The sequence below is a fragment of the Rhagoletis pomonella genome, unplaced genomic scaffold (assembly GCF_013731165.1).
Source record: "Rhagoletis pomonella isolate Grant_MI unplaced genomic scaffold, Rhpom_1.0 Rhpom_scaffold_00006, whole genome shotgun sequence".
In the NCBI taxonomy this organism is placed as follows: Eukaryota; Metazoa; Arthropoda; class Insecta; order Diptera; family Tephritidae; genus Rhagoletis; species Rhagoletis pomonella.
The window spans coordinates 6,133,854-6,150,707 of NW_023458560.1; the positions used below are offsets into that span (position 1 = coordinate 6,133,854).

A 16,854-nucleotide genomic window follows, 5' to 3' on the forward strand; every position below is an offset into this window, starting at 1 on the left:
TGCCACCTGCCGCACGTGTCCCAAGGATGGTTTTAGGCTGAAAAAAAATCTGTATGTAAAGGGGGCGTGGCACTTCCCATACAAACCGAATTTCTCATGCTACATATCTCTGAAAGTGTGCATGGTAGAGTTTTGGAAATTGGTATGGAGATATACGAAATCAATCGCATACCCTTGGAGAAAAATTTTAGCTATTGTAAAAAGGGGTGTGACATCTACCATACAAACCGAATTTTTCATACTGCTTATCTCTGGAAATTTTTTGGTAGAGTTCTAGAGATTTGTATGGAGATGTACGAAATAAATCGCATACTCTTGGAGAAAAATTGGAACTATTGGAAAAGGGGGCGTGGCATCTTCCATACAAACCGAATTTTTCATACTGCCTATATTTGGAAGTGTTCATGGTGGAGCTCTGGAACTTGGTATGGAGATATATAGAAATCAATCGCATACTCATGAAGAAAGAGGGCAGCTGTTGGAAAGGGGGGCGTGGCACCTCCCATATAAATCGAATTTTTATACTGCATATCTCTGAAACTGGAACTTCGTATGGAGATATGTATATAGTTGAAATCAAGCCCATACTCATGGAGAAAATTTGGGCTATTTGAAAAGGGGTGTGAGGCCTACAAACGTACCGACCTTTAGCTATCTTTGAATGAATTTTTTTATTCTTCTGTAGGTGTGTTTGTGAGTGAAATCCTCCTAAATAGTTGTACGGATTTTAACGAAACTTTTTGTGTATTTGAGTGGGTCTCTGGATGGTTTAGTTTCACAATTTAATCCGACAGTTGGCGCTGTAGTTGAGTTATTACTAAAAATCTTATTTATGATCCGATTTGGCTAATGTTTTAAATATGTATGCAATACTATTGCAAAAACGTGCTGCCAAGTGGTGCTGAAGTCGAGCTATTACTAAAAATAGCCAAGTGAGAAAAGGGGCCGTGAAGATCAGATTAAATCGACCTGTTGCACCATAGAGTATATCGAACGCTCCTGCGTTGCAATTGGCCCAATGGATGTGATTTTCCAATATTATTATGCGTTCAAACTTTTAAGGTATTTCGTCGGAAATAAGTACATGTATATTGCATTTCTGTAGAACAATGATTCGCACCCATTTTGAAATTGCCACCTACTATATTGTAAAGCTTCTAGGACATTCACTATAGAACCGGGTCATTGTTGCCGCCAGGGAGTGAAGAGGAAAAAATTTATTTCGCTTTGCGAATAACCGTGCTATGAAATGCCGCACAACTGGAGAATTTCAAGAACGGATATAACACTTTCCTTAGGTTATTTAAAGCGGCAAATGACCACCAAACCTTAATCTTAGCAGAAAAATGTGCCAATGAAAATCTTAAACGTGAATTGTTGGTGAAAATGTTGGACCAAAAAGTTTCAATAAAATATATAAAAATTTTGGGCGGGACGAAGTTCGCCGGGTCTGCTAGTCAAATTTAAATTATTCATTTTTACTATGCATTATTTCCCTCAGTGTATGTTTACTTTTAACTTTAAGGTATGTTTGTTGAACAGCAGTTTTTCGACCTATTTTATAGCTGATATACGATCAGGGATTAGAGTTGTAAAACTATCGATAGTGCCACCACCGATAGTTTCCATGTGTCAGAAAAAAACTATCATTACTCGTTGATAGTTTCCAGTAGAGATGGGCACGTGAGTAATTTTGGCTCACGTTCACGCACGCTCACGTTGATGGTTTATTAAATCACGCGAACTCACGTCTTGCTATATTTTTTTCTATTTTTTCCATAACGCACGCTCACGCACGGTTTCTCACGAACATTTCTTTGAAATTAAAACTTTATTTATATAAACAGTATTTCATATAAATAGCCTTTTATAACACAAGTATTATTACAAAAGCTTGGCCAAACGCCTAGCAAGGGCTGAAGGCACTATTATTATTTTAACAAATTTCAGATATACATACATACTTATGTACCTATTACGAGTATAAAAAGAATTGGTATAAATATATATTCAACGTATGTAATATTAAAATGACATTAGCTTATATTTTTGTTTAAAAATAAAATTTTGTCGAGGTTTTCACCAAGCAGTCGTGTACGTCTTTCTTCCAGAATTCTGCCTGACACAGAAAAAACTCTTTCACTAGCTGCTGAGCTAGCTGGTATGTTTAAAATTTGCCTGAAAGACTTCTAAGAAGGGGCAAATCTTTAGCTTTCTCCCAAAATTTTAAACATCGTCACAACTTTTGTTTTCCGATTTTTTCAAATAAATCTGTATTTCCGTATTAATTTCTTCAAAAATTGTTTCTGCAGATTCATTTGTCGCATCTTTGAATTCGACAAAAGTTGCACGGGTTTTTGCCCTTTTCGAGGTAGAAGGAATATCGTCATCCAGAATTTGGGAATCGTGCTGAGGGCGAACGCTCTTTTCTTCAAGTGCATGTCTACCTAAGTTATCTTCAAGCATTGCTTTTACTGTCCCCATTATATGTTCGCGCTGTTCTGCAGATATAAACTGCTGTGTTTTTCTTCAAATCGATGATGACCTCAGAATCAGATGCATTCACTTCACAATGCTTTTGTAGTTTTTTGTACCACAGAACGTACTCATGGATGGTTGGATTTAAATCCGCGCTCAAATTTTCAGAACACATCTTGAAAGGGGCCAGAAATTCTAAAAATTTGTCCAACAAATTTGCATTTATTTTAGATAGTTTATGAAGCTCATTTCTATCTATTAATAATTGCTGAACTTCTTGTCGCCTTTCGTGAATGCTTGACAGCGTTATAAATAACGACTTCCACCGTGTCTTAACATGTTGCTTTAAGGACTTTGATAGTTTCTTATTGAGTTCGGTACGTTTAAAATAGCCTACAAGCTTTTTTGAAGCGTCTATCAATTCACTTAACTTAATATTACAGAATGCCTCTAATGTCAAAGGAAAAAGAATAAATGTTGCCACTCTAGTGAAAGTTAAACAGTAAGTTTACGAATTTATTTTAGATTAAAATACAAATAAGTACATACATACATATGTGAAAATGACGTGATTGACGGAAATCTAACTCATGCACACTCACGCACGCGAAAATTTCAGGCACGCCAGATCACGGATATTACGTGATTTTTCACTGAAAGCCGCTAACGCTCACGCGCGAAAAAGCGTGACACGACGTGTCACGTAGAAAAGCACGACTTTTGCCCATCTCTAGTTTCCAGCAATACTATCGATAGTGTTAAATGCTACCATCGATAGAACTATCGATAGTCAATGTAATGTTAAAAACTGTTCCAAATTAACAGGGACGGCATCGAAAAACAACAAAACAAAATATTGAAAATACAAACACACGTAGGGCCGTTCTCTTAAGTAACTTTTAACTTTAAAATTCACTTTATGTTTAAATATTGCTTTAACATGTATAGTTCTGTCTAAGTCTATTACTGAAGCTTACAATTAAAAATAAAATTATGAGCCTAGTAAAGAAAGCTTCTTCTTATGATCTATAACACATCGCAACAAAAATGGGAAAAAAGTTGTTGCGGCAAATGTTGCAGCTGTTGTCAGTGCAGATTACGAATCCATGAGCATAAGGTTTCCATCAGCTCCAGATTTTGTGAAAAACGAGGTCAAAATGTCAAAAAATCGGTCTGATTTGGCAATATCTTAGAAGCTCTAGCAAAGAAGCAAAAGGCGGTATGAGGCTTAAATTAAAGCTAGAAGTCTCGACTACTCTCCTTGAAAATACCATCCGTACACCTTGACCTGATGGTCACTTATAGTCATTTATTGAACAGCAAAATCTGATTTTGTGCGAAGTTTGAGTACCTACCGTAATGAAACAAAAGGGGATAGAGCCTTACACTTGGGCTGAAATTAAGGCATGAACTTTCGACTACAATCGCTTAAAATACCATCCCTGAACCTTAACCCTAAGGTCACTTATAGTTATTTATTTAACAGCAAAAACTGATTTTGGCAAAACTTATTTATTTTTATCAATAGCACAGTATTTATTCCAGTATTTTTATATTGTTCAATAAATGACTTTTAGTGACCATCAGGTCAAGGTACAGGGATAGTAGCCGAGAGTTATAGCTTTAATTTAAGCCCCAGTTAAAGGTTCTATCACCTTTTGTTTTTTGTGCTAGACCTTCTAAAATATTGCAAAAAACGCGATTTTTTGCCACTTTGACCTCGTTTTTCTCAAAATCTGGAGCTGATGGAAACTTTATGCTTACGGACTCGTAATCAGCATTAAAAAGTCTATCAAAAACAGCTTTATAATTTTCCGCAACAAAATCACTGTTGCCTTGTTTAATTGTTGATTATTATAAATTTTCAAATATGATATATTTTGTTTAAATTTCGTAATATAATTTTTGATTTGTTTACAGCCAAGAAACATACAAACGTCAAACACCGATAATAGAAACGCTTTACTTCAGACTTAGCCTTATGGTATGGCAACGTTTAAATATAAAGGGAGCTTTCCAATTAAAGGTTGCTTGAGAAAACGGCCATTAAAGGAGAAATCACAATGAAAGTATCACTTATAATAAAAAATTTACAAACTTAAAAACCGACGCGCAGCTACATGGAGACATTATAAATAAAATCGGCTGTGCTACTTTACGGTGGTACTGGCGGGATACGGTACATCGGACATACAGGGAGTTTTAGTTCGGATTAAAGTTCCACACTACGGGGTTCAGGCTTTCGATGCTTTCTCCTTGTATAAAAAAAAACGCATAAATTTTTATACCCGAGCGCACTTGGGCACAAGGGTATTATAACTTTGTTCACATAACGGTTGTTTGATATAGACAAATGTATACATAAATGATCAGAATGAAAAGAGAAATCGATTAGGCGGTGACTGTCTGTCCGTCCGTCCGTACGTCCGTCTTAATGAAACTTGGTACGTGTACTTTTTTCGGGCGTAGGACAGATGGTATTGAAAATGGGACAAATCGGACGATAACCACGCCTACCTGCCATATAACGGTAGTTTTCCGAAATACAAAAACTGCGATATTTTAATAACTATAATAATAATAATAATAGATTGGCGCTTACACATATGTTAGTGTTTGGCCGAGCTTCTCCTCCGAGGGACGACCGCTGTTAAGAAAAAACCTTTTTTCTATATTTTTTTGCGATGTTGCTTTGACCAGGGCTTGAATCCAGGCATTGCGGAGTGGAAGCGCGCACTGCTTACCACTACACCACAGCGGCCGACTATATTTACAATAATTTTTAGACGCAAAATAAGAATACTATAAATTTTTGGAAATATACTCGAAAAAATAGACTACAAAAATTATATTTGAAATGAGATTCATTTGAATGCTTCGATGCCTAGCTACATATCACTAAGGTTGCCAGATTTTTTATGCGCGAAATCAGTACGTTAGACTTTTTCCTGCTAAAAAATTAGTACTTTTCAGTACATTTTTATTCATAGCAAAAGTATGAATGTAAAGAACAGATAATACTTTAAAACGCCAGAGAACTCGTTTTTAACAATATTTTGATATATAAATATAATATAGTTTATAAAAAATGAAAGTGTTATTAATTTTAACACATGGTTGTACACAGAAGCCAATAAATTATTTTATATTTATGACATTTTTGAATGTCTAACAGGCTAACCTAATATTCACGCACGCCGCCAATTTATTGTCAAAAATTTCTCATGCACATGCAACTTGTATGAGATCAACCGAAATTGAACGGCGTGCGTATGAAGCTAACTCAATTTCCAATTTTTTTTCTGCGTGACATTTTGATTTGACGTTTCGCTCAATGAAATCAAATGCATACGCATGCAAGTCAATTTCGGGTGACGCAAAAAAACAAATTCGACGGCATGCGTACCAAAACGCAAGCCGCGAATATTAGGTTAGCCTGTAATGAATGTTTAAATAGTCAAAGAATTTTATACATTTCATTTTAAAATTACTTTTAATTTGATGTCCACTTTAAAAAATTTTAATTAGAAGCCGATTTCTCTCTTTGCGTCAGGAAGCAAACTATATACTTAAGATCCTCTCAGTGGTTATCAGTTCGTCGGAATATTTTATTTATTTATTATTTTTTGTTTATGTATGTTACCGCATAACTTTGGACCACGTCAACCGATTTCGATAATTCTTTTTGAATCGGAAAGGTAGTGTCTCAGAGGTGGTCCCATACTAATCTGGTTAAGATCCGATCAGATATATATATATTTTTTTTATATGAGAGTTGAAGTCGGTTTTTTTTTGCTAAAAATTACTTGTTTAAACTACGCAAAAACTTTGCAAAACTCTTTTACAATGTGTGAAAAAAGAAGTGTAATTTATAGGCAAATTTGTTGTTATTAAACTGAAAGTTATTTTAGGGATAACTAACAACATACGACAAAAAAACATCAGCCTTCTTTTTAAATAATTTAAGCTCCATCATATTATCGCAATTGGTACGTAATGACCTGGTGATATTCCCGTAAAACGATTAATTTTTTTGTTGTATTAATTTCTAGGGCATATCAAACATTATCTGAAACATGCCAACCGTAATTAAATTATTTTCTTCTTACTTTTCACAGTACAGTTTAAGGAAGTTCTAACGTGATTTAAAAACCTTAAGGAAACCCTAAAGTATTTTGTTTGAATTTAAAATTCAGTACAAATTAGTACAAATTTTGAAAAATCAGGACATTAGCGTACTGATTGAAGAAATGAATAAAATCAGTACAAGAGTTAAAAAATCAGTACTGGACTGGTAAAATCAGTACATCTGGCAACCCTACTTATCACATTTGTTCTGAAACGGCACGGAAGCCTTTACGTCATTTGCAGTAATCAAGAGAAATTAATTGTTTTTGAGTGTCAACTTACAAGATAAAGTATTTCTTATAGCCATAAATTCGAACAGAAATTTATGTACACATGTTTTAATAATACATACTTCCAGTTGAATAATATTAGATTCCAACTGGTGCAATATTACGCAATTATGGATGGTGATAATGAATTGAATGCTTTAATTAGACAAACTATAGTATTAACTTTATCTTAGTAATTAAATTGTCATTGGGTAAATTGAAATATAACACCGTCCGACAAAATTTATCTTTTTTGTACGTATGGGAAAATCCAAAAGAATCTGAAAATGCACATCAAAAGAAAATATACGTACATATTTTGGCGATTTGCTTTAGCACGTTAAAAATTTGTTTAAATTGAATTTAAAGTTTGCACTGGTGCTTTAAGGTAAATAGATTACACAACCAAAGAAATTTTAAAAATGCTCATTGCACTTATTTACTTACAGCTTTTTGAGCTTTAAAAAAGATGAAGCTATTAAATTTTCAATATCTTCGCCCTCAATGATAATAGCAGATTGGATTATAATTGGTTGTAGATGTTTTGATTTTTTTCGTTAACAAAACTCGTGTAAATTCCAGTTACCAACTTTGTGAAATATTAAAAAAATTCAACAAACTTTCGTACGAATTTCGAGCTTTTTTAAAAATTCTAAAAAATCAACCGTAATTTTTTAGCCATTTGAAATTTGTACTTTATTCTACTAAATTCAATGGGCTGCAAATTAAAACTCGAAATTTTTACTAAAATTCGTTAAATTTTGTTTTTTAATTGCATAAATTTTTAAGGCAGTGTCACTCATTTTTATATTGGGCTATTGGTACAAAATAAAAAAATTGGGAAAATTGTTTGTTTGTAGTCAAAAGCTTGGTACAATACAGCAATGCGGTATTGAAAATTTTCAACAAATTATTTTTCGTGATTGGGATAGAATGAACTATCTAACCAAAATTAAATAACAACAAAAATAATATTTTAAATCTTGTCAAAATTTGGTGCGGCTATAATTTTTTTGCCTACTGTACAGCGCACACCACAGCGCACAGTGGTCAATAAATGGGTTTTAATGTTCATAATTCACTTGATCCTTCATTTCTCAACCAATTTGATATTTTTTTTTAATGAAAGCTAATCAAGAGACTAGTTGATCCCAATTTTCGAATTTTTATTTGTTTATATTAAATTTTTTGAAGAAGATCGATTCTCCTGTTCCACCTAATAAAAGTTTTATAATAAAAACTAGGTAAAAAAATTGTAGGGTTCTCCCAAAACGAAAAAAAGATTAAAAAGGAATAATTTGAAATGTTATAAAAAAAAATTCACCAAAAGTATTTTTTTTTGTTTTTGGTTTTGATAAAAATTTTAGTATAATAAAGTGCAAGTTGCAAGTCGCTAAGAGTTCGTGTTGACTTTTAATAACATAACAAACGCTTTTATCTCCCATTTAGCATACAAATGTGCTCGAAATGCGAAAAAATTATTAAAACTCAAAGCAAACTCTTAGCGACTTGCAACTGGAACTTTATTATACTAAAATTTAACGATCTATAAAACTGCATACCCAAGATTTTATAAAAACCAAAAACAAAAAAAAATATTTTTGGTGAAATTTTTTTTATAACTTTTCAAATTGTTACTTTTTTATATTTTTTTAATTTGGGAGAACCCTACAATAGCTTTTAACTAGTTTTTATTATGTAACTTTTATTAGCTGGAACAGGCATTGGCATTTTTTCTGCGCTTTGCACTTAAAAAATTTATAAAAACAAATAAAAAGTCAATAATTGGTCTCTTGAAAATTTTATTAGCTTTCATTTAAAAAAAGAATTAATCAAATTGGTTGAGAAATAAAGGCTCCAGTGAATTATGAACATCAAATTCTATTTATTGAACACTGTGCAGCGGTACCAGTTGACTGATTTTTAAGTTATTTCATTTTTGTTACAGAAAATTAAGTAGCCTTTCGAGGAAAATATATGTTATTAAAATCGTTTAAGAAGTACCGTAGTTCTGGTTGATCGAAGTGTAGTTCTGAAATGAATTATTATTACTAGTATCGCCCAGTGGTCGAAATTCAACATCTTTTTTCATACACTTTGGAATTTTGCTTGTCACCAATATTGACCACCAGCAAAATTTATAGCAAGTTTACAGGAAAAGTCAAAATCTAATTATGAAGGTTAATACCGGCTTGATTAATATTAATTCTGAGTACCAAGTCTCCTCCAAATTTCTTCAGAGGCTGTCGAAATTAGACCGAAAAAGGAACCTATTTTTTTTATAAAAAATAAGCATGCGTATTTTTATCTTTAGATGAGATGCCTACCGGTTCCTCACTGAATAATACAATGTTAAACATACACCAATTGGTCTGAGAGCATACTGGAAGGTTAACAACTAAATTGCCAACGTCTAAGTATGTACATAAACTCCTTCTTTTCATCAGAATCGGTAAGAGCTACCTAAAAGCTGTACAACAAAATATAATACTTCCTTCTCTATTGGCGGTTTCCACGGGTTTTTGTCAATATTTTTGCATAACACGATTGAACTAGCAAGGTATACTAAATTTTATGTTACTAATATCTGTCCTAAAGATGAAGCAAATCTGATCATAAATATAATTTTTTAGGATAGCTACCAATCCCTGCGTCACCTTTCAGAAGACAAACGCACTGGTTCTTCTAAAAACCTTTGCACAAAATAACAACCAATCAATGCGATTTAGAAATCTGGAAGAAAATTGTTTCCAATTGAATGGCTCTTGTCATTTTATATGTATATTTAGATGTAGGTGTATCAAATTCCACTACTTTATCCAGTTCCAGAGATAAACGATAGTAGAAATTCGATTTGTATAAGAGATGCCACGCCCCCTTTTCCAAAACCTACCACTTTTCGCCGTAAGTTCAGTATTGATAAAATATGTAAGTAGCTGTGTAAAATTTCAGGACGTTAGCATAAGCGGTTCCAGAGATAAGCCATATCAGAATTCCAGATTGTATGGGAGGTGCCACGCCCCCTTTTCCAGTACCTACCAATTTTCGCCATAAGTAGGGTATTGATAACTTGTGTAGTTGTGTAAGCGATATTAGAATATAGTTTGTATGAGAGGTACCACGCCCCCTTTTCCAATACCTACCGCTCTCGCCATAAGTACGGTATTGATAATATTTGTTGCTGTGTTAAACTTAGGGATGTAAAAGCATAAACAGACGGCAGTGTTGATTCTGATCAACTCGGGAATTAACTGCAGTTGATCCGGATTAAGACCGAGTTAATCGGGATCAACGCTGCCATCTGTTTAAGCTTTTAGCGTAAGCGGTTCCAGAGATAAGCGATATGAGAATTTCAGTTTGTATGGGAGGTGTCACGCCTCCTTTTCCGTTATCTGCCACTTTCCGCCATATATTATTATTATTGTTGGGGATAAAGCACTGCGACCTTAAGATCTATTGTGCCCCCTTCATAGATTATAGAGAGTCTATTAATCCAGTAACCGAGAGAAACTTTAGTATTCAACCTAAATCTACGGATTTCACTTCGCCTTTGGTTAACATATGTTCACACAGGTGCCTTTTGCGTTGTGCATCAGTGCAGGACATTCTTCTAAGATGTGCTGTGCAGTCTCGTTTTCCGTCCTGCAAAATCCGCATCGCTCATGCGAGTAAATTCCCAGTTTAGTCAGGTGATAGTTCAGCCTGCAGTGTCCTGTCAGGATTACTGTAACAATTCTTAAGTTATTCTTTGATAAGCTCATACATTCCTTGAAGCGTTTTAGGTTATATGTTCCTAAAATTGCTTTGGACTGCTCTAGACGACCTGGTAGACTATCCCTGTAGCGTTTTCTATGAGCCTCTTCCTCTAACCGAACAAGTTCGGAGAGTGCCCCTTTTCCCAGGCCACAAAAAGGCTCTGGGCCGCACCCTTCTTCGCTGTTTTATCGGCAATCTCGTTTCCTTTAATACCAATATGTCCCGGAATCCAGAGAACCCAAACCAGATTGGCCAGACCAAGAGTATTCAGCTTTTCGAGGCACTCCATCACCAGTTTAGATTTTACCTGGCGAGATCTGAGGGCAATTATAGCCGCTTGGCTGTCAGTCAAGATTGCGATGTTCTGATTCCAGTAGTTTCGCTTGATATTAAAGACCTCGCATCTTTCTATGGCGTATGTTTCAGCCTGGAAAATAGACATATGTTTTCCCATGGGTTCCGAGTATCTTAACCTTGGTCCAACTACCCTTACCCCGGTACCCTCGTCGGTCAATGAGCAATCAGTGTACCAGGTAATCATGTTTTTGTTTATCCGATACGTCTCGGATAAGCCAGCCCAGCTCTTCTTATTACTCAGATCAGTTTTAAACCTCTTTGTAAAGCTGTAGCTCGGATGCATGGTATCCCTCGGTATTGCAATTTCAGGGAAGTTCTTCGTAAGAATATCTAACTTCCGACGGCTAAGATACCCTTCTGCCCCGATATTGGAACCAGTCATCCATAGTAAAGCTCTCTTCGCCTAAGTCTGTATGTGAATATGAAGAGGGATAAGATCTAGAAGAACCCCTAAGGATGGGGTTGGACAGGTTCTCATGGCTCCGGTTATGTATACGCATGCCAGCCTTTGTAACTTGGAGAGCCCTTTGATTGTTCCAAGTTGTGAAGTTCTATCGGCCCAGATGATGGCTCCATAAGCTATCATGGGTCATACTATAGTCATGTAGATCCATCTCAGTATGTTTGGTGTGCATCCCCAACTCTTTCCTGCCATGGACCTACACGTCATAAATGATCTTACAGCTTTCTTCGTGGTTTCTTCCACGTGTGCTTTCCAGAGTAGTTTTTGGTCTAGTATCACTCCTAGGAATTTAACCTCTTTTTGGTACATAATGTTGGTTCCTCTAGCCTTATCATTTTTAGGCTCTCCAGTGTATATTCCCTTGAGAATGGTACTATAGTGCTTTTTGATGGGTTAACATTCAGCCCCGCTTTAGCACACCATTTTTTGGTTACATTCAGCCCTAGCTGGATTCTATGACACAGGGTGTTTTCGAATTTCCCCCTGCATATAATTACAATGTCATCGGCGTACCCCTGGCAAGTTAACCCAGTTTCTGTCAGCTCTTGGAGCAGTCCGTCGACGACTATGTTCCACAGCAGTGGAGATAGCACTCCACCTTGTGGACAGCCCCTTGTTGTTCCGGCAACAACCTTATTATTCGTACAGGTTTGTATTTCTACCCTTCTGGTGCGGAGCATGCAATTAATCCAGGCTACGAGGGTATTGTTTACCCCCCTGCTGATCAAAGCACTGTTTATTGCAGCATGTGAGGTGTTATCAAACGCCATATAAGTACGGTATGGATAAAATATGTAGCTGTCTCAAATTTCAGGAAGTTAGCGTAAGCTGTTCCATAGATAAACGAAACTCATAAAAGATAGATGGAAAGAAAATGTACGTACATAAGAATTTATTCAATTCGTTTTTTATTCAAATTTTATCTTTACTATGGAATGGGACACCATCTGGCATCAAAGTAGTTCGAAGGAAAAGAAAGTCAAATTTTTTATTCATTAACCCTTCCGATAAGCTTTTATTTATTTAAATCGTTTAACTTTTGGTTATTTTATTAATTTTTCTTTTATTTATATATTTTTTTAGATCATCAGTGCTAAGTGCAAATTTTAAAGTCGATTAAAAAAATTTTACCGTGGAAACGTATACTAACCAGCCCACCTTTAGTTCGTACACTTTGAAATATTTCTGCTTCAAGATTGTATGAAATAAAAGTGTGAAGTGTAGGATCTAAGGGTAGGTAGGGTATTATATATCTTCTTTTAATCTGTTTTTTCTAGAGTCCCACTGAAAGTAGAGTTTTCGGCCGAAGTCGAAGCCGAACCAACCGTTCGGTTTTGATCTAACATTCGTCCGATTAACGACGCCAATGATTTACTCTAAATTAAGTAAATAGATTTTTTTCAAAGAATAAGCTTCATCTTGCCTTTTTAATAACATATAAAATACTAAATACAAAAAATTCACATTTTTTAAAATAATAGCATTTTCTTTTCTTCCGAAAAATGCTGCCTCCTCTTTGTGACCGCTGGTGGGTGGAGCAGGAAGATAATTTTCAGTAACTGCGAAGTAACTCTATCGAGCTGGTATTCCAATATTGAAAAAATATCAGCCCCCACTAAGAACTCTTTTATATGTACACATATAAGCCTTAATCACAATTTCAAATCCTCAGCTGAAAGCTGATTTTAAGAAAAAGTTGCAATACCACATTTTTTTTTTAAACAGATTATTCACAATAAATGTATACCTATAAATTATAACACACACATGTTAAAAAAAAATCTAGATAGAAAAAAGGTTTGCTTCGGCATTCAGCCGAATATGAAAATATTGCCGATTAATCGGCAAAATGAAACCGAAGCCGAAAAATCTGTCGTACTCTAGTATTTTCATTTCGGTTTAATCTTAAGTAACTTATTGACTTTTTTCTTTTCATTTTCATTTCAGAGGTTTGGACAGCTCGTCGTGTAGTCAATGTGTATCACTCCTCAAGAAGTTAGCTTCGCTAGGTCACACTATCGTTTGCACCATTCACCAGCCAAGCGCATTAATATTCGAAATGTTTGATAAGCTATATACTGTGGTCGACGGCAATTGCATTTACCAGGGTCCAGTTCGCGAATTGATACCGTTCTTAGAGGGACAGGACTTAGTGTGCCCAAGTTATCACAATCCCGCCGATTTTTGTAAGTCTTAAAACTTCCCTCTAAAATGTTAATTTGGTCAAAATCGAGTCGGCTTCGGCTGGGTTTGCTGTAACTTATTTCCAAACGTTCCAAACATTTTTCTCCCCCCTTTTTGTTTGTGTACTATTTTCTAAATTAGCAGGTTAAAAATTTGTAAGTAGATTTGATTCAGAAAGGGTTCCTAATAAGAGCTAAAATTTCATGTAGTGTGAATTTGAGATTCCAATATCCAATTCAATTCTTTACAAAAAGGTGCTAAAACAAGATTATAGAAGACTAATAGTTTCGAAGAAAATTTAAATTTTAGATAAACAATATTAAAGGTGTTATACTTTGGTTCAAGGGCTCCCAAACTTTTAAGATAATGGAACCCTTACTAACAACTTTTCATTTTATGGAACCCCACTTTAAATTACTAAAAATCAAAGGCACTGTAATTTAAATATGAATAAAAACTTTTACTGGAATTAGCATACAAACTTAAAATTTTAATGTGAAGAATGAAATTGTTTCACTGTTATTAAATATTGATTTATAGTTCCATATTAGTTGCGATCCCGTACAGTCCAGACTAGTCAGAATTAGACAGATTTGACTGGAAATCGATACCGTACTCGGTTCTCTGACTATTGAGAGGACAAAAAAGAGAGTAAATAAGGTCCTCTCCATGGTTGCCACTGACTAAAAAAATATTTACCATCCACTTGAAAAAAGGTTAACAAATCTGGAAAATATCAACGAATAACTATTTTCAGTTTCATATCATTTATTGCGAGAAAACATTAGTACAATAAGATCTACGATCTTTTATAGTACAACAAGTAACAGGAGGTTTCAGAAAAATAAAATAAACAATTATTATATTATTATTTTAATAAAAGCTATAGTTTTGCTCTATTTTCAATAGAAATTACAATTTTTTATAAAAGAATTTTTATTGAACTATTGATATGGTATTTGAGATTATATTAATGGCATCTTCTCGGTTTCCTTCAACCAAAAGTGAAAGTGATGAAACTAAAGGCAGCATCGAAACTACATCATTTGAAAAAACTTCAACTGGATTTATTACAGACAAATACAGTGACTCAAAAAATCGAGGATTCAAGCTGTATACTATAATATTAGAAAAATTCCAAAAATTTTCGTTTAAATTTTTTAGTTTTTTAATCTGAATTTTTATTTATTTATAAGCTGCTCGAAGTCATTTCGAGTTACACATACGCGTTCCACAAGTAGGTTTTCGAGTTTCTTTGATATACGCTCACAGTTTAAACTTTTCCATAGTTTTTCTACAAGTAGCTTGTGGGACAAACCTATTTATTATATGAATATTCTTGTAAGGATATTTCACGATATTCAGTTGAATATTATGAAAATACATGTTACACAGTCTTGGGGGTTCCCCCTACCTGGGTTCGCCCTAACTGGCTAATGCATGTTGAAAAGTATTTAATTACTGGCTTAAGTGGATTCCTATGAATTTCAAAGTATTTTTGGTTAGTTATATCCGTGAGCTGAGTGTGTTTACATACAAAAGGTGCATTCTTTTGCAACCGAGCTACAAAAGAACACTCGCTTAAATGACGAAATATATGCAAAGCAACAACGCAAACTCGGCTATTTATCCGAGTTCAGAAAGGTCGGTTAAAAAGTACGCGACCGGAAGGGTAGTGTTGGCAAGTGAAAAACCTGCTCTATTGTGAATGGTTACCGGGAAAGTGGAGAGGGAAATTTTTGTTTTCGTACATACATGATTTATATTTTAAATAAGTATATATATTTTGCAAATACCTCGCATAATTACTCATTTCTATTGTTCTTTTGTGTCTAAATCCCGTTAAACTAATCACATGTTTCTTACCAGCCACCAACAGGGTTGCTTATGTAGCTAAAAGGAAATTTTGGCCGAGTTGAGCGTTCTTTATAGCTCGTTTACAAAAAAATGCAGCTAAAATAACCAAAAATTTAAAACCAAAATTTTGAGGTTTTGTTGAAGTTGTCAGAAGTTACCATTTTTTACTAGAAAGCGATCCCACACTTTTCAGTGTTGCTCTCTCGTTATGAGCGAATTTTTATTTTTTGACAGTTTTACTAGTTTTAGTCTGAGGAATACGGGATTGGATCTGTTATGTCTGAAAGCATCCAATTTGGACCTGCATTTGTTTTTTGTATAAGTAAAAGCGCCAATAAAAAAGGCGAGAGGTAAACTGAAACCCCTGTTCCACAACGATACGTTGTGACAGAAGGAAGCATGGTTAGGGTTGTCTAGCTACTTAATGGTAGCTTCATGCGACTCAGACTCAAACGTGTGTTTCAATGTCGAAGTACTCTAAAGAATGCTTTATAAATGGAGTTTGAACCCAATCGATATTACTTCTACCGTCCGAAAAATAATCTGACAAAGATCCCAGGAGATTTATCAGGTGCCCCGTTATGACATTTTGCATTTATTTACCAAGTGCTCCGTTATGACATATTGCATTTCATTTGGAAATTTATCACATTTCTCGTAGAAAGTTGTATAAAAGTGGGAAATATTCAATGCTCTTTTTCCACACAGGTAATCCAGAAATTAAATTTTCTTTCAAAGGATACAAATTTGTCTCTCGCCAAAAAAACGGCTGTTGATCTTCCCTGCGAAAATGTAGAATTTTGGCTGATCTTTCCAAAAGTGTTATAAGCTAGATATTCGAATAATAATAATAATATTTTGGCGCTTACACGCAGAATATTTGGCCGAGCTTCTCCTCCAATTTGTGGTGTGAGTCTTGATGTTGTTAAAGAAATGGAGCGACCTACAGATTTACGCAGCCTTCGAACCGTCAATGGATTTTATGAGAAGCTTTTTCATGGCAGAAATACAGTCGGCGGTTTGCCATTGACACGTAATGCTCTGTCAAAAATGAAAATTCCATTTGCTCGGCGCTAGCGCCGCGCTATTGTGGTATGCTACGGGCATGCTTTAGTATTATGTTTGTGATTGAAAACTATCAAAATCAAATTTCCTACAAAAAGGTAGCTTTCTGAAATTATTTACCATAAGTAGTTTCCGAGATAATTGCGATTTTTGTTAGAAATATGGTTTTTCTGTCCATGGAGGAAATATTTATGGGTAAATTACTAATTATATACGAAATTCAATTCCTCACCAAAAATTCATATTTAATGAAGAATGTATCTATGTATGTATGTATGTATGTAAGTATGTTTTTTT

At 34.7% G+C, this 16,854-nt stretch overlaps 1 protein-coding gene across 4 annotated transcripts in view; it reads left to right on the forward strand.

Moving 5' to 3' along the window:
- LOC118740338 (ATP-binding cassette sub-family G member 4) overlaps positions 1–16,854 on the forward strand; it is a 559,608-nt gene that overhangs the window by 136,331 nt on the left and 406,423 nt on the right. For all 4 annotated transcript variants that reach the window (XM_036471832.1, XM_036471830.1, XM_036471833.1 and 1 more), the window contains one exon: positions 13,399–13,637. In XM_036471832.1, the coding sequence (XP_036327725.1) occupies positions 13,399–13,637 (239 nt within the window). The remainder of the gene's footprint in view (positions 1–13,398; positions 13,638–16,854) is intronic.